Raw genomic sequence first — 19570 nt, 5'->3', positions numbered from 1 at the left:
GCAGCAAACAAAGAGAGACAGAGACAAAGAAAAACAGACAGAGACAGAGAGAAACAAAAAGAGAGAAATACAGAGAGAGAGACAAAGAAAGAGAGACAGAGAGAGACAGAGAGAGAGAGAAAGAGAGACTGAGAGAGAGCTAAGTACAGAAATTATATTTGTTTGAACAGGGAATTTTAAGAAAAGAATAAGGGACAAAAGGGAAATAAGAAGGAGGGCATGTAAAGGAAAAATAAATCTAGACAAAACAAACTCTAAGGTTGCACAAAAATATTTACAGCAGCTCTTTTTTAGCAGCAAACAATTGGAAACTGAGGGAGTCTCCATCAATTGTAAAATGACTAAATAAGATCTGGTATATAAATTCAGTATGCTGTTGTGTTATAAGAAAAGATGAAGCAAATAGTTTCAGAAGAAAAAGTAGGAGACATATAAACTTATGCAGAGTGAAGTGAGTAGAAGAAGAACATTTTATACAATACAGTATTGTAAAAAACAATCAACTTTCAAAGACTCAGAATTCTGATCAACATAAGCTACCATAATTCCAGAAAACTAATGGTGCATTTTCAAATAAAATCCTATTTTTCTGTTCTTTACACATGGGAATGTTCTGTTGGTGTTTAAGTTCATACTAAGAAAAAAATTAAAATTAAATTCCCTGAAAAGGAAAAATTCTGTTTGAAAAATAGTATTTTTTCCTTTAAACAACAAAAAGATCTTACTTTAACTCTTATTATATATACAAAGATCTGATTTTTAATCACCTATGTACACCAAGTGTTTTTTTTTTTTTAAAGGAGTTATAAAGAGTAGGCAAAGCATGATTTTAAAAAAAAAACTAATTAAAGAAATAAGAAGCTACAAGTTCTTGACAAGTTCAGTCTTGACAATTGACTGAATCCTTGAGAGCAGGGATGTTTCCTTTTTTTGCTTGTATTTATATCCCCAATATTTAACACAGTTTCTAGATGGAAACAAGCATTTATTAAGTACCTGGCACTATGTCATCAAGTATTTTATAAATATTATTAAAAGGCACATAGTAGGTGCTTAGTAACGATTGGCTGACTGACTAATGACCACCAAGATTATGCTAAAGAAATATAGTAGGGTGGGGAAAAAAACAGATAGTAGGTATATAAAGGAAATCAAACGTGTCAATTCCTAAGGTTTCATATGAAATGTGGAAAAAAAATTAGAGTGACTTATCTAGATTAAGAAATACTAAGGGGATTTTATTGGGTCAGGAAGTTTCACCTACAATACTTATTTACTCCTAGAAGCTTCCAATTTTTCATTTTCAATTTTTAATACACCATTACTAATAGAACTTTGGTCATAGACCAATAACTTGAACTGAACATTTTTATCACTTCCATCCAAGTTGCTAACATCCCAAGTTGAAACTGTGAACGCATTTTCTTAAAGAAACAATGACTACCTAGTATTATTGTGAGGATCAAGAGATAAGGTGAGGTCAAATTAGACTATAAAGTACTTTAAAAACCTTATAGTGCTATAGAAAATCAAGTTCTTATGCCATATCTGATATCCTCAAAACACTCTATTGAGCTAACATGTGATAAGTAATGTCCCTATTTTATAGATAAAGGTCTAGATCCAGAGAGTACAAGGGATTTACTAACTAGTGAGGAACAAAGTTATGAATCAAGAATATTTTAATACTTCAGAACATTTGAAAGTTGGCATGTTGCGGATAGAGATAAATACATTAAATCGACTATATCACTTAACTTTTAAAAGTGCTAGAAATTATGCCATAATATTAAGCAATTACCTTTTAGAAAAATATTTGCAACACTAAAAATTTTGAATTTAGACAACTTTAAAAAACATTTATAAATCTGAGTGAACAAATTAGCTATTCAAGACTGTTAGATATATTGAATAAATGTTTTTATTTTACCATGTTATTGTACTTGTCATTTTAAGAAATGCAGATAAAAGAGGCATGATAAATATTTGGGAAGGAATTTGGAACGAACAAAACTTAATTTTAATCATTAGCAAATCATTTATCTTACATTTTTAAAAGGTCTTCTGTCTAGAAACAGATTAAGTATGTATTAAATGTATTTTTAAAATAAATTTATTTAATTAAATAATACAAATAAATGAAAAAATATATTTATCTATACCACAAGATATAACTAATTAAGGGAAGGGACTGCTGATGGTATCTTTAAAAAGAATTCCTTAATTTTTTTTTTAATTGGTTCCACTAGCAAACTTTTTTAAAGAATAGCAGCATAGAAAAACTGGAACAATGATACATTGTTGGTGGATTTGTGACTATATCCAGGCATTCTGGAGAGTGATTTAGAACTATGCTCAAAAAATTATCAAATTGTGCATTCCTTTGATCCAGCAGTATTACTACTGGGCTTATATCCCAAAGAGATCTTAAAGAAGGGAAAGGGACCTATATGTGCAAAAATGTTTGTGGCAGCCCTCTTTGTAGTGGCCAAAAACTGGAAACTGAGTGAATGCCCATCAATTGGAGAATGGGTGAATAAATTGTGGTATATGAATGTTATGGAATATTATTGTTCTGTAAGAAATGACTAGCAGGATGATTTCAGAAAGGTTTGGAGAGACTTACATGAACTGATGCTGAGTGAAATGAGCAGGACCAGGAGATATAGACTTCAACAACAATATTATATGATGATCAATTCTGATGGATATGGCTCTCTTCAATAATAAGATGAACCAAATCGGTTCCATTTGTTCAATAATGAATAGAACCAGCTACACCCAGTGAAAGAACTCTGGGAAATGAGTTTGAACCACTACATAGCATTCCCAATCCCTCTGTTTTTGTGCATTAGCATTTTTGATTTCCTTCACAGGTTAATTGTACATTATTTCAAAGTCCTATTCTTCTTGTGTAGCAAAATAACTGTATATATATTATACATATTATAAATATGTATACATATATTATATCTAACATATACTTTAACATATTTAATATGTATTGGTCTATCTGCCATCAGGGGTGGGGGTGGGGGGACAGAGGGGAAAAATTGGAACAAAAGGTTTTGCAATTGTCAATGCTGAAAAATTACCCATGCATATATCTTGTAAATAAAAAGCTATAATACAAAAAAGAAAATTAATTTTATAATTGATAAGAAGTCCACATTAAAGTTAGAAACGTTCTCTCAAAAAAATAAAATAATAGCAATATAGTAAAGTAAATGAACTCAGGTGTCCTTGGAGTCAGGAAGACTTGGTTCATAAGCTGTTGGAATCTTTACAAACTGCTAACTCATTAGAGTTGATAGATTATTGATCTGATCTTACAAGAAAATGTTTTGGGCCAGAACCTGAAACAAGGTACTAAGTAGAACTAATTGACACAATGCTTGTGTTCACACCTTTACTCGTTGGAGTTCAAACGTTTGGGAAATTTCAGGGTTTAGTATGAGATATCTGAATTCACACCTCCCTTGAAGCTCTTAGGGCCAGAGAGCACTATGGGAGAAAACCCATAATCCCATTCTCTCAGAAGAGTCATATATAAGCCAGAGTCGAGAGCTCAGTGAAGATTGAGAAGCTCTCAGAGGCAAGACAGATTCAACTTGGTGCTGGCTCTGGAGGCTGAAAAAAGCAGAGGCAGAGGCTGAAGGACAAAACCTTTGGATTTGGAGACATTCAGAGGGAGCTCTTGGAAGCAAGCAGAGAGAGAGGCCTCAACTAAGCAGGCTATTTTGGAAGGAGAAAATAAACGTTTGTATTTTTACCAGCTGGCTGCATTTGGGAAGAACAAGAACCCAACATTTTGGTGCCCAACGTAGGGCTGACAAAATCCTGATTCCAGTGGAAAAGTCTTGACCCAGAAATTAGGGTGAGTGCAACAAAGAAATTTTGTTAAAAGAGTAGAATTTCAGCTAATATGGGACAGATATTTAGAAAATAGCCTGTTTCTGTTCAAGGAAAATGTTTAGAGAGCATTGTCAAAGTTATGGAAAGCTAAGGTTTAATTATAATTTTAGAGATCACTAAACTTTTATAAACTATAAAGAACATATGTCCTTGTTTTTTTCTGGAAAAGGAATTAGATCTAGATGAATGGCAATTAGTAGGAGAGGATCTTTGTCAATTCTATAATAAAAATGGACTTAACTCAATTTCCAAAGACATACTTAATACATACAATTTAATACAATTGGCTATAAGAAGTTCTTTAAGTGTTAGAATGAAGAAAAAGAAAGTGCAGGAGGAAGAAGTGCCAACTTTACTAGGTGAAAAGGAGGACAAATCAGATGAGAATGGAGTTAATTACAATTCTGAGTGTGATACTTGGCAGCAGGAGGAATTAGATCATTCCACATCTCATGACCCTCACCCCTCAATTAACTCTTTATGTGTAGAGGAAGAAGGGAGAGGGAGAGGCAGAAACACAGTCAGCTTCTCCTGTAAAGCAGAATTTGATAAGATTAGAAAAAGCATTAATTAAGGCAAAAAATGAAGGAGAAGATATATCTGATTTTATAAATGTATATCCTGTGATTGAAAAGCTTGACTCTTCAGGTCAAAAAGAGAGAAGTTACACTCCTTTTAATTTGGAAAAAATTAAAGATTTGAAAAAGGGTTGCACTCTTTATGGGGCTACATCCTCTTATGTGAAGATGTTACTAGATAATTTGTCTTATGAAATCTTAACCCCGAATGACTGGAAATCCATAGCTAATACATGTCTAGAACTGGGACAAAATTTGTTGTGGCTTTCGGAGTTTCATGAATTATGTAGGATTCAAGCCCAATGCAATAGGCAAACAGGAGCTTATTGTACAAGTTGCTTTTGAACAACTAGCTGGTGAAGGTCAGTATGCAGAGAGTTCAGAACAGATTTATTATCCCATAACAGTGTATGAGCAAATTTCTAAGGCTGCAGTAAAAGCTTGGAATTCTCTCCCTTGACAGCAAGATGGAAGTAAAGCTTTTACAAAAATAGAGCAAGGTCCTAATGAACCTTTTGCTGATTTTGTGGGATATTTGCAAACAGCTGTAATAAGAACCATTGGAGATAATGCTGCAACAGAAATAATGACTAGACATTTGGCTAAGGAAAATGGCAATGAGTTGCAAAAGAGTTATATGAGGGCTAGACAAAAATGCTCCTTTAGAGGAGATCATAAGACTCTGTGCCTCAGTGGGTACAAATGCTTATTATGCCCAGACTATGATGAACATGGAAAGACAGGGTCCTTCTTGGCAGAGGAATTCTAGAGAAATTCGTCGATGTTTTCAGTGTGGAAAAGTTGGACATCTAAGAGCCCAATGTAGAAATGGAGATAGAGTGAGAAGACAGGGTGAGAGAAAATCCAAAATCCCATGTCCAAAATGTAACCGAGGCTTTCACTGGGCCTCTGAATATAGGATAACCCAGAGGAATGAGAGGCAGGGCCCAGCTCCAAAGTATCAATCAAAGGACAGGTGGGGCATGATAGCAGCTGAGGTTACACCCAGAGAGACTTTAGAAATTCAGGACTCTGATGTCATCAACCAACAGAAAAGCAATCAGGATTTCAGTTGGGGAGAATACAGGCCTTTTAAGACAAGGCAATATCCAGTGCAAACAGCTCCAATATAGCCCGGTTAGCCTAGAATCCTAGAGGCTTTTCCACTGGATCAGGATCTGAATCAGTCCCACGTCAGGTCAGCCATGTGACTACCAGCAAGTTACTTAGGGGCCTAGGACATTCTAAGACTGTGAATTATTGAAGAGTTTCAGATTTCTTCAGTTTCTAGATGACAATTCCATTCATTGGTATAAAAGTTAACTAGGAAAATGTAATTAAATTTATTGAAGAATACTACAAAATGTACAACCTTTTAAATCTTTTGAAAGTTTTTGAGAGCATCATGGAATAATAATATAATGCTCTGATTGGTTTTCTGGAGGTCTCTGGACCAGCCTTCATTTCAGTTCAGTAATCACCACAAGAATAGCCAGGTGTTAAAGTCCAAATTCTTTATTGTCTCCTTGCCTGGGGCCCGGTTGGTTAGGCCCTTCAGATGAGCCTTGGTCTTAGTGGGGGAAGCAGGAGGACAGGACAGCCATCAGGAGGCTGATGAAGATGGAATGAATGTCTCTCCTTGGCTCTGAGAGCTTGAGCTCCCACCTCCAGTCCTCTGTCTCTGGCTCTGATTCTGCCTGAGTTTGTCCCAGCTTATATGCTCTATTTGAATTACATCATAGGTGTGAAGCTTGTAGAACTATATTAAGTATTAAGTACATGTACTGAACTAGAGAACTATTAATCACCATACTAAACTAGATAACTGTTGTCTATCAATTCCACTGAGTTAACACCTTGTAAGAACCCTTGTTTTAAGTACAGAGTTTTGGCCCATAACAGAATAGTATCAGAGTAGGTCGGAAAACTATAGGCTCTCCCAATTTCCTCCACAAAAAAAAAAGTCAGCTGATGCCTCAAAGTGAACATAGAATAGGAAAAACAGATAAGAGTTGGGGTTTGTCTTCCTCAGACAACTTGAGAGGACTTCAGAAAAGATTCAATCTCCAAATGTGGAAGTTTAAACTGACTGAGGTGCAAACACCTCCAAGTGCACTTCGATGAATCAACAAACAACCTCAGAAACTTCCATCTCAGGACAAAGTTGGGATGGGATAGTTGAGTAGGGGAAGATAGGAAGGACCCTCTCTATTGCAGGATGTCAGGTACAACAGTGCTGATCAGATGTTGTCCTAGGGTGGCTGCAAGAGGTAAGGAGCAAGCACATGCACAGTGAGTGGTGTAGCAGAGGAGAGGGGACTCTGTTGGCTATGGGCCCTTGCAGGAGAACAGATCCCTGGTTTGAGTTTTAAGACAGAGGGGAAAGCTGCAGTTTGCAGCCACTGAAGCAATGGCAGGGAATAAGATCGTGTCAAGGCAGTGTGGCTAGGGGGTCTAGCTGCAGCTTAATGGTGAAAAGGACTGCTGCTCAAGAACCTGGACAAGGCTCAGAAAAAGAACATTAAGAACTTGAGGTCTGGGGCACCATTCCCCATAAGGGACTAGAATTTGATTATAATAATAAGCTGCTAAAAATTAAAATGAGTAAGCAAAGGAAAACGTAACCACTGACAACTGCTATGGGGAATAGAGAAGATGTGGGTTCAAAAGCCACTTTTTTTTCCCCAAAGAGAAATATCAAATTGTCACAAGTTAAAAAAGGTTTCTTCTAAGAATTTCAAAAGGACTTTAAAAGTCAAATAAGAGACTGAGATAAAAATAGGGGAAAAAAAGAGCAATCTAAGAAAATTAAAAATATTATGAGAAGAAAGTCAACCAATTGGAAAAAGGGATTCCAAAATTTAAGGAAGCAAATAACTCCCTGAAAATTATAAATGGGCAAGGGGAAGCTAATAATGTTACAAGACACATAAACACACAAAATAATAAAACAAAATGAAAAGAATGAAAACAATAGAAAAGAATGTGAGACATCTCATTAGAAAAACAACTGATCTGGAGAACAGATTGAGAAGAGAAAATGTAAGAATTATGGACCTACCTGAAAATTAGAACCAAAAAAAGAATATTAATACAATATTATAAGAAATTATTAAGGAAAATTGTCCTGAGGTTCTAAAATTAAAGAGTTAAGCAGAAATAGAAAAGAAAAATCTACCAATTACCACCTGAAAAAGATCCCAATTAGAAAATTTACATGAATATCATAACCAAGTTTCAAAACTCCCAGATTAAGAACAAAATATTACAAGCCACAAGTGTATTCCACCACCCATAGTTGGATAACATAATACTAGTAGATTATTTTCTTCTGTGAAGGACTAGCCCACTTCCAATGAACAAAACCACCCTGAATAACCAGGATATGTTTGTCAGATGATCACACATTTAACTTGAGAAAAAATAGATCTCTTTTAAAACTGTATGTATAAAAACGGGGTCCTCCCTTGACTCTCTAAAGTCTCACCCATGGAATGGACAGATTACCAAAGACTTTCCCAATCAGGACTCTGCAGGCTGAACTGGGACTCCCCAGCTGTGTAATACAGAAGCACATGTTTCCCCAATTTGGTGATGTATACTTCTTTCTTTCTTTCTTTTATTAAAATAAACTTTATTTCTTAATTGGTTTAAGAATATCTTTATTCACTATGATTCAAACCAAAACTAAATTCTTTGCTGCAGCACATTGCTCCTCAAGAATATAACTACTTATTTGTGAAAATGTTATTAGTACTCTTAAGATAGTCATCATTACTTGGATAGTTTGAAAGAAAGGCTTTGGATGGCCTGAGTAAAATAGGATGATTCTTAAAAAAAAAAAAAAAAATCACTCACTGAGTGAGAAGAGGTTTTTAAAAAGCCATTATCTCATTAAAAATGAGACCTCTCAGACTGGCAAAGATGACAGGAAAAGATGACAAATATTGGAGGGAATATAAGAAAACTGGAACATTGATACATTGTTGGTGGAACTGTGATTGGATCCAACCATTCTGGAGAGCAGTTTGGAACTATGTTCAAAAAGTTATTAAACTGTGCATACCCTTTGAACAGCAGTGTTTCTATTGGGATTATATCCCAAAGAGATCATAAAGGACGGAAAGGGACCCACATGTGCAAAAATGTTTGTGGCAGCCTTTTTTGTAGTGGCTAGAAACTGGAAACTGAATGAATGCCCCTCAGTTGGAGAATGGCTTAATAAATTATGGTATAGGAATGCTCTAGAATATTATTGTTCTGTAAGAAATGACTAGAAGAATGATTTCAGAGAGGATTAGAGAGACTTACATGAATTGATGCAAAGTGAAATGAGCAGAACCAGGAGATTATTATACACAGCAACTACAAGACTATATGATGATAATTCTGACAGACATGGCTCTCTTCAACACTGAGATGATTCGGACCAGTTCCACTTATGCAGTGATGAAGAAAACCACCTACACCCAGAGAGAGAACCATGGGAACATAGGGTGGAACACAGCATAGCATTCTTACTCTCTTTGTTATTATTTGCTTGCATTTTGTTTCTTTTTTTCTCAGTCTTTCTTTTTCTTTTTTCTTGATCTGATTTTTCTTGTGCAACCAGATAGCTGCGTAAATATGTATGCACATATTGGATCTGGCATGTATTCAGCATATTTGGCATGTATTGGACTGCCTGCCAGGTAGGGGAGGAGATGGGGGGAAACAGGGGAGAAATTTGTGGCAGGGGGTTATACAAGGGCCAGTACTGGAAAAATTACCCATGCATATGTTTTGTAAATAAAAAGCTTTAATAAAAAAAAAAAGTTATTATCTCATTAAAAATGAGGTATTAAAGGAAGAACTGATATAGAACAAAAAAGTCAGGATGAAGGGTTGGTGGAGCTGCAATATTACTCTCATTAAAAAAAATGGGTAAAATAGATTAAGAATAATGAGGATGGGTCCATGACCTAGGCATAAAGAATAAGATTATAAATAAATTAGAGGAACATAGGATAGTTTATCTCTCAGACTTGTGGAGGAGAAAGAAATTTGTAACCAAAGATGAACTAGAGACCATTACAGATCACAAAATAGAAAATTTTGATTATATCAAATTAAAAAGCTTTTGTACAAACAGAACGAATGCAAACAAGATTAGAAAGGAAGCAACAAACTGGGAAAACATCTTCACAGTTAAAGGTTCTGATAAAGGCCTCATTTCCAAAATATATAGAGAACTGACTCTAATTTATAAGAAATCAAGCCATTCTCCAATTGATAAATGGTCAAAGGATATGAACAGACAATTTTCAGATAATGAAATTGAAACCATTACCACTCATATGTAAGAGTGTTCCAAATCATTATTGATTAGAGAAATGCAAATTAAGACAACTCTGAGATACCATTACACACCTGTCAGATTGGCTAAGATGACAGGAAAAAACAATGATGAATGTTGGAGGGGATGCGGGAAAACTGGGACACTGATGCATTGTTGGTGGAGTTGTGAATGAATCCAACCATTCTGGAGAGCAATCTGGAATTATGCCCAAAAAGTTATCAAACTGTGCATACCCTTTGATCCAGCAGTGCTACTACTGGGCTTATACCCCAAAGAGATACTAAAGAAGGGAAAGGGACCTGTATGTGCCAAAATGTTTGTGGCAGCCCTGTTTGTAGTGGCTAGAAACTGGAAACTGAATGGATGCCCATCAATTGGAGAATGGCTGGGTAAATTGTGGTATATGAATGTTATGGAATATTATTGTTCTGTAAGAAATGACCAGCAGGATGAATACAGAGAGGCTTGGAGAGACTTACATGAACTGATGCTAAGTGAAATGAGCAGAACCAGGAGATCATTATACACTTTGACAACGATATTGTATGAGGATGTATTCTGATGGAAGTGGACTTCTTTGACAAAGAGACCTAACTGAGTTTCAATTGATAAATGATGGAGAGAAGCAGCTACACCCAAAGAAAGAACACTGGGAAACGAATGTGAACTATTTGCATCTTTGTTTTTCTTCCTGGGTTATTTTTACCTTCTGAATCCAATTCTCCCTGTGCAACAAGAGAACTGTTCGGTTCTGCAAACATATATTGTGTCTAGGATATATTGCAACATATCTAACATATATAGGACTGCTTGCCATCTAGGGGAGGGGGTGCAGGCAGGGAGGGGAAAAATCGGAACAGAAACGAGTGCAAGGGATAATGTTGTAAAAAAATTACCCTGGCATGGATTCTGTCAATATAAAGTTATTATTAAATAAAATTTAAAAAAAGAATAATGAGGATAAGGGAGAAGACAAAGAAGGTACTCTCATAGGGTTTGGTAGATTAAGAAAGAGGGGGAGAGTATGGTGGTCAAAAGTAAATTACATATACCTGGGAAGGCATAAAATAAAAAAACAAGAAGCATAGTGAAAAAAAAAATATGATAGAGAGTAATACACAAGAAGTAATTATAAATTTAAAGTGAAAGGGATGAATTTACCCATAAAAAAGAATTTACCATAAAACAGATAGATGTATTTAAAAATCTGAATTCAACAATGTTGCTTATAAGAAATATTTTTTAAATGAAGGTTTTTTAAAAAATTTTTAATTTTTTTAAAATTTTTAAATTTTTTTTATTTTTAATTTTTTTTTTTAAATGAGAGATACAGAGTTAAAATAGGACTGCTGTAGAATGTATTATGCTTCAGCTAATGTTAAAAAAAAAAAAAGTAGGGCTAACAATCATGATCTCAGGTGAAGTTAAAGCTAAAATAGATTTAATTAAAAGAGAAAAATAGGAAACCATACTCTATGTTCCCAAAATTATTCAGTATTTTGAAAGTATTTAAAAGTATAAAATACCTAAGAGTATTCCTGCCAAAACAGACTAGCTTAAAACTTAACTACCTAAAACCCTTAACTATTTAAAATAATTATAAAACACTTTATTCAAATAAAGTCAGATTTAAATAACTGGAGAAATATTCATTATTCATGGATATGCAAAACCAATATAATGAAAAAAATTACAATTTTATCTAACTAATTATTCAATTTCATCTACTCAATGTCATTCCAATTAAGTTACTAAAAAAAATGTATTTTACTGTTAGAAAAGCAGTAACAAAATTCATGTTGAAAAAACAACTAGTTTCATTAGTCAAGAAACTAATAAAAAAATGCAAAGACAAGAGTAGTAACAGCAGTAACAGACTTTGAACTATTAAGGCAGTCAATATCAAAACTACTGGTATTGGCTAAGAAATAGAACAATGGAACTGAGTAAACATACAATACATAGTACTAAGGTTTATAGTAAACGTGTTTAACAAATGTAAAATTTTAAGTTTTAGGAATAAAAATTCATTATTGCATTAAAAGTTGTTGGGAAAGCTAGAAAGCAGCACTATATTAAACTATGTACCAAGATAAGGTCAAAAATCTTAGATACAAAGGGAGACATCAAAAGAAAATTAGAAGAATATGGAACACATTACCTATTAAACTCATGAATGGGAAAACAATTTGTAGAGAGTATTGTGAAGTATAAAATGAATAATTTTGATCATATTATATTAAAAAGTTCTTGTACAAATAAAACTAATGTTAGAAGGAAAACAAAATGGGAGAAATTTTTCATAAATAGTCTCTCAGATGAAGGTCTCATTTCTCCATATATAAAGAACTTGGTTGAATGTATACAAGTGATTCCCCAATTAATAAATGGTCAAAGGAAAAGAACAGGAAATTTTCTGATAAAAAAATAAGAACTACAGAATTATGAAAAAATGTTCTGGGTGATGATTAATTAGAGAAATGAAAATTATAACAATTTTAAAAAATCATCTTATACCTATCAGTTTGGCTAAAATGATAAGATGCCTTTCAATTGGGGGATAACTAAACAAGTTATAATATATGATTGTTATGGAATACAATTGTGCTAAAAGAAATAATTGGTTGATTTTAGAAAAACATCGAAAGATTTACACCTATGAAGGAAAATGCTATCCACCTCCAGAAATGAAAAACAGAAATATGTATAGTATGATCTTTTACATATGTGTTTATTTGCATATACAAACATATGTGTACATATAAAATTCATATTTAATTGTAATCAACTCTAGTACAGGGTAGGAAGGAGGGGGAGAAAAATAAAATAAAAAGTGCAAAGCAAAGAACAAAAGTTAGAATAAAGTACAGAAAAGCTGGGTAGGGCTGAAAACAATATATAGTATTTACTAGATAGATTTTTTTTTAAGTAAACAGTCTGAAATGGAAATATATGATTCTATAGTGAACCCTTTCTTTATGTTCAGCTGTGTATATAGAAATTGTCTTTTTTTCTTGCTTTATATTTGTTTCAAATTAATAAAAATTGAAGTTTAAAAAAACTTAATACCTAATATGTTTGCTTTTTGTGGCAATTATTTTTATAAGATTTGACATAAAATCCACAATATTTTAATACATTTCTTGATAATGAATCATGAAACCACACATTTATCATAATGGATATTGAAAACTTCTCTAACAAATAAATGATTGTTCCAAGGATAGCCTTGATAGACCCTAGGTTTTCATTAAGGTTCAAAACAGATAAGTTCCCAGACCAATGAAGACTATTTCTCCAGCTTTCAGGAGAAATTTTTTAATATGTGATATGTGACATCATTCAAAGTTGTTTTATAATATTCCATCTCCATTTAGGAATTTCTATAATTTTGGAAAAATTCTGCATCTCACTCTATAAATATATTTATTGGTTAGAGACAGAGTCAAGATAGCAATGTAGCAATGTATTGCACCACCCTCTGCAAAAAAAAAAAAAAAAAAAACAACCCTCCTTCAACCATATCTAGAAAATGCTCCAGTACTGACAGAGAAATCCAGAAAAAAATAAAATAAAATGAGTTATTTGCCCAGTCTAACTTAGCAGAGAGAAGCAGAAAGAAAGGTCCCACGGACAATTGGGAGGCAAACTCCTGGAACACTCAAGCACCAATGGATCAGGACAAGAAAAGGTCCCAGATTTGTAATAGGGTCCCATAAGAACCACACCTGGCAATTTTGTCACTTACCACGCAGCTCCAGTCACAAATCTAGAGCATACTAAGATAGGGAGCTTTGCCAGGAAGTTTTTCCCAATTAGAAAGTTACCTAAGCAGTGTACAAAGAGAAAGGGGAAGTTTAAAAATAAGCAAACAGAAATTTGGCTCAGACCCTAGGAGTAGAACAGAGTCTCAGTTCAGCTTCAAATCAACCTGTATAGGAATAATCAGGGCAAACATCCTAAGCCAAACGAGAACCTAACATCTGACCTTCTGAAATGTTTAAATCCAACAATATTCTACTATTGCTCAACCAATAAACCAAGTCACAAATTTGCAGAACAGTCATACTTTTCCCATGGATCAGATCATATTGAGAACACTGAAAGTTTGTAGATCCCCAGCTTGTTTTGAGTACCTGGAATAACCAATTCTTAATATCCCAAGAAAGTAGCAACAAGACCAGCCCATACTTTTCCTTCAGAAGTTCACAGACTCCAATTCTGATATCAAGTCCAAAGTCATGAAGGAAGCTGTTAGAATGAACAAAGCAAAAAAGAATCTTGCCATAAAAAGCAATTATGGTAGCAAAGAAGTCAAGACATAGACAAAAGAAGAGAATGACTTCAAAATACCTACAAGACAAAGCAAAATATAACTTAAGCACAAATACAACCAGAAATCCTAGAAGATATAAAGCAAGCATTTTTCTTTTTTAAAAAAACTTTGAAATGTTTTTATAAGTAAAAGGAGAGTATTTTCAAAAAACTTGAAAAGAAATTAAATTATATAATAAAGAATTGGAAAGGAAATTAACCAGCTTGGCACAAAAAATATAAAATCTTGCCCAGGCAACAGACTCCTTAAAAATTAGAAAAGACCCAACAGAAAATAATGATTTCATGAGACAACAAGAAATACTGCTACCACTACTATTAATAATAATAAAATTAAAATGAAGAAATATGCGGTATCATTATAAAAACAATTGACCAGGAAAACACATCAAGGAGAAAAAAAAAAAATCCAAGAATTAGACTATCTAAAAGCCATGACAAAAAAAAAAAAAATCTTGCTATCCTATTTCAAGAAATCATAAAACAGTCCAGCTTTCTTAGAATCACATTATAAAGCAGAAATAGAATCTACTAAACAATTTTTGAAAGAAACCTCAAATCAAAATTCTCGGTGCTTCCTCAGCTCAACTCAGGGTTTTCAAGTCAAAGAAAAACTACTGCAAGCAATCAAAAAGAAAGAATTTAAGAATGGAGTAACCACAGTCAAGATCATACATGATTTAGCAAACACCATTATACAGAAACAGGTAACTTGGAGCATGACATTACAGAAAGCAACAGATAACTTACACAACAAAAGTGAGTTTAATCATACAGCATAGGAAGTGGTAGTAGAGGGAATGCAGAGTTAATAAAGTAGGGGACTTTCAAGCATTCTAATGAAAAGACTAGAGCTGGTCACAGAGCAATTTTGAAATTCAAGCATAGGCATAAATAGAAAAATAAAAAGGTAAAAATGAATGAATGGATTACACAAGAATAAACTGCTTATAGTCAAACATGGTGAGATAATAATACATGTGTCCCCTCTGAAACATGTCATCATCAAGGAGTCTGATGATCATCAAAGAGTTGAATCAGATGACTCCTGGAAGTTGTTCAATTATTTGTTGATGTTAAGAGAAAAATGGAAGAGGAATTTCCTCTCCCCTGAGCAGAAAAAAAAAAGGAAAAAATTAGGGTAAATAATATCATATAACCTAGGTTCACAAATAGACACTTGAATCTCACTCTTATTTGAGCTGATGGAAAGAAGGAAATAAAGGCAATATACACATCTGATTACAGAAATAAATTCAAAATTTCAATGATTTCAATAAACAGGAAAATATGAAGGAAAAGGGCAGAAAGGGGAAAGGGGGATTAGAAGATCAGATTGAAGGAAAGATTAGTCTAAAGCATTACAAACTCTTAACTTAAGATGCAAAAAAAAAAAAATTCACAGGTTTTGTTTTTTTTTTTTTTTTTTAAAGGTGGCAAGTAATGGGAATCTTAACAGCTGCCCACAAATTGGGGAATGGATGAATAAGTCATGGTATAAGATGTGACAGAATTTCAGTAAGAAATTATGAAGGAGATGATTTCAAAAAATTCCAAATATATTTATACACATTGATACAGAGTAAAGTGAACACAACCATTAGAATAATGAAACGAAAACAATATTGTAAAGACAAACAATTTTGAAAGAATTAGGATCTTTATCAGTAAAATGACCAAGCAAGATTCCACAGGATAAATGATGAAGCATTGACCCATCTCTTCATTCAGAATGAAGGACTTTAGATTACAGAATCAGACAAAATTATTTTGCATGTAGACAATATAGAAATTTATTTTATTTGACCTATTTGTAACAGGGTTTATTTTTAATTGGGATCTAGAAAGGTTTGGGTGAGATAGAGAAAAAGTGATTTTTTTTGATGAATGAGAAAAAAAGATATATTTCTTTTCTGTTATAGCTTTTTATTTATAAGATATATACATAGGTAATTTTTCAGCATGGACCCTTGCAAAACCTTTTGTTCCAACTTTTCCCCTCCTTCCTTCCACCCCCTCCCCCAGATGGCAGATAGACCAATACATGTTAAATATGTTAAAGGATATGTTAAATACATGTTTAAAAAGATATATTTCTAAAAATTTATTAGAATCTATCAACTCCATCAGTGAAAATAAGACTTCCAGGATACCAAAAAGTTAAAAAAAATTCTGAAAACTTTTTTGGGAGGTAAAAAACTTACAATCTGAAGTCCACCTCCAGGTCTTATATTCATCTGAACTTTTTCTGACAAGTGAAAACTGAATTATCAGCAGTAAAAATTACTTTTTCAATCTTCCATGTAGTACTCGATATAGTCTAAAAACTATGGCAATTGTCTAATCTATGACAAGCAATATTTATTGATAGCTATGATTATCAGCTTAAAAAATATATCTATTTGCTGTTCTTCCAACTTGAAAAACTCATGCCTAACTGGAAGAATCAATGACATCTCTAGCTGTCAGGTTTTTCTGAAGATTTTCATTTATTTTCTAAATATTTATTAGGTTGTTTTACACTGAATTTTAAAAATATTCTATCACTTTTTCATTTTCTGTCACACTTTCAATGCTTAGCACATAATAAGGGCTTAACAAATGATTGTTAATTGCTTGACTTTTCTTTGTGTTTCAATACAACAAATAATATTTCATTGTAGACTTTTAATGATCCTTGAAATTTACGATTTCCTCACATGAACAACTGCAGAAATATGGCTCATAATCTTTAAGAATTACAACCTTTGCATGCTTCTTTGACATAATATACATTCAAAAAACAAGAACTAAAAAGAAAACAAAAATAAGCAGTGAAATGTAGACATGATCATTATCCAAAAGAATAATCTAGCAAATACAAATAATAAACAAGACACTTCATATATATGTGGCTCATCAGTATATATTTTAACCAAAAAAAAAATCCCACATCAGCCTAGTTCATAAGCTAATGTGTTTGATTTCAATAACTGGCAAAATTCTAGAACTTATTATCATTAAAGAAATGGTTAATGACTGACTAGAAACAAGAGCAATGCTTATTTTTTTTTAAAAGGCAGAATGATTTCATCAACAAGTTACGTAACAATAATGATGACTTATTACTATAACAATAGCATTTATATAGTATTTAAAAATATTCAAAGTACTTCATATATTTTATTTCATTTGATCCTGACCACAATCCTGTGAATAAAAGGCCATTAGTATCTCCATACATCTCTTGTATGAATAAATAGGTTAAGAGAGTTATATGACTAGTCTAGCATAAGACATAAGTGTATGAAGTAGGATTTAAATTCAGGTATTCCTGAATTCAAGTACTGTTGTCTATCCACTATACTATCTAGCTGCATCAAAAGAATATTGTATATTTTTATCTCTGGCAGTATGATCAACATGACTCTTGATTTACTTAACTGTATCCTTCTATTATAAGGGACAAACACTAATGGTCCTTCAACAGGTGAAAGAGAGAAAAAGTGACATAATGAATGTAGAAAAAAAAAAAACAAAGAGGCATCGATAAAACCTAAAACAAACAAAAAAAGATGTTGCTCCAAACTAATCTATAACTTATCCAGATTTAAGCTAAATATTTTTTTAAATGTCTCAAACTATAATGAAAGTAAAGGGAGAGTTAGGATCTGGGCAATAGGACAGTTAGGTGAATATATAACTGGTTAAATGTCACAACACATATAAATCTCATGGGGGACTCCAATGGAGACCTTCCTAGTTACACAGAATCATTAAGACCCATTCAGTGTTATTGGAAATGAATTCTCCTGTGGAATTTCCAGATGTGTATTTGATTAATCCTGTGATATTTAACATTTTTATTGATGACTTGGATGAATACATAATATAATCCTTACCAAATTTGTAGATGACCCCTAGTTGGAAAGGACAATAAACATACTAAATGGCAAACTCAAGGCTTAAAATCTTCATGACTTGCAAGACATTAGGCAGAATTGGGAAAAAAATTTTAGTAAAGATAAATATAAAACCTTATAAAAGTTCAGAAAATCTAGGTTTTAGAAAAATGACAAATTAATAAGTCAGCACGATGAAATAGTTACCATGAAAGTCTCTGAAAACTTGTATTATGTTTAAAAAGGCACAATACTCACAAATTAAGGTGATAATAATACCATTGTATTCTGCTTTCATCACATCTAGATACTGTTCAGTTCTAGACACAACATTTAAAAAATATTGATAAGTATATAATGTTCTCATAAATAGGAATGCCCAACTATTAGAAGACTTAAAACAAAATTACTATATATAAATCTGTGAAGGGCTATCATTTGAAAAGAAGATGAAACTTGTACTTTAAGAAAAAGCACTGGGTAGATAGATAACTACAGGATGGCGCAAATTTAGAGCCAATGAAAGGAAAACCTTAGCAACTACCAGAACAGCCCAAATGTAAAAAATTGTTTCAGAAGGGAACAAGTTCACCCTTATCAGAGATCTCCAAGAAAAGAAAAGGAGGAAAATGACTAAGCAGGTATGTTACAGAGGAGATTTTTTTTTCAGGTACATAATGAATTCACGCCATCATAATTTCTTCAGTAAGTCATACTGACAAAGAGATTAACTTTCATATTAGTAAAATTAAATAGTGCAGCATTTTCCCTTGGTTTATTCAAGTGGAACTTTGAAATTATTTCTTTACTCTGTAACTCAGTACTACTTTTTCATGTAGGTTAAGCACTAAGTAAAGCTTACTTATACAGAGATCTTTCCTCCAACTAAAAAACGCTCATCTTCCAATAGCACTGACTCTTAATTTGTAACAATACCAGAAATAGACCATAATCATATTCTTCAAGTATCTAAATGCTTCATACTTATTTTTAAACTACTTAAAATAAACTTTTTATCTCATTTTTTTTTAAGTACTTGGGATACTGCCTCCCATGACTCTAAGAGTTTCAAGTTGACTACAATGGAACCAAAATAACCTCTTAAAGATAAGTTTTGAAATAAAAACTATAACATTTGGATTTTTTTAGATACATCTACTCTATTTTTTTTTAATTGACTACATAAGCAAGTATTTTCCCGAGCCTACATGGGTATACATACTCACATTCCTTAATTTCTTCAAAGGCTTTACTCACTTGTAGTCATAACACTTGGAGAACAGGAGGGTATTCCATGATCCACTGCCCATCTATAGGCTCCTTCTCCAACTAAAAAGCTAAAAAGTCAAAAAAGAACACTGATAAATTCAGTGTCAGCAAATTTAAAAAAAAGAAAATATTAAAAATTTATACTGGGGCAACCTAAGAAAAGTGGTACACTTAAAATATAATTAGAAAAATACAGATTTGCTTTAAAATGAAATAAAAATATGCCTAGACATTTTAAATGGATAATTTTAATT

General features: G+C 32.9%; 1 protein-coding gene across 1 annotated transcript in view; it reads right to left on the bottom strand.

The window, feature by feature from the left end:
- TASP1 (taspase 1) overlaps positions 1 to 19570 on the bottom strand; it is a 244821-nt gene that overhangs the window by 161614 nt on the left and 63637 nt on the right. The window contains exon 7 of the mRNA XM_051975909.1: positions 19305 to 19384. Within this exon, the coding sequence (XP_051831869.1) occupies positions 19305 to 19384 (80 nt within the window). The remainder of the gene's footprint in view (positions 1 to 19304; positions 19385 to 19570) is intronic.

Source organism: Antechinus flavipes, chromosome 2 (genome assembly GCF_016432865.1).
Source record: "Antechinus flavipes isolate AdamAnt ecotype Samford, QLD, Australia chromosome 2, AdamAnt_v2, whole genome shotgun sequence".
NCBI lineage: Eukaryota > Metazoa > Chordata > Mammalia > Dasyuromorphia > Dasyuridae > Antechinus > Antechinus flavipes.
Note: the sequence above shows the minus strand (reverse complement) of the source record. Positions and strands in the feature narration are given on the sequence as shown.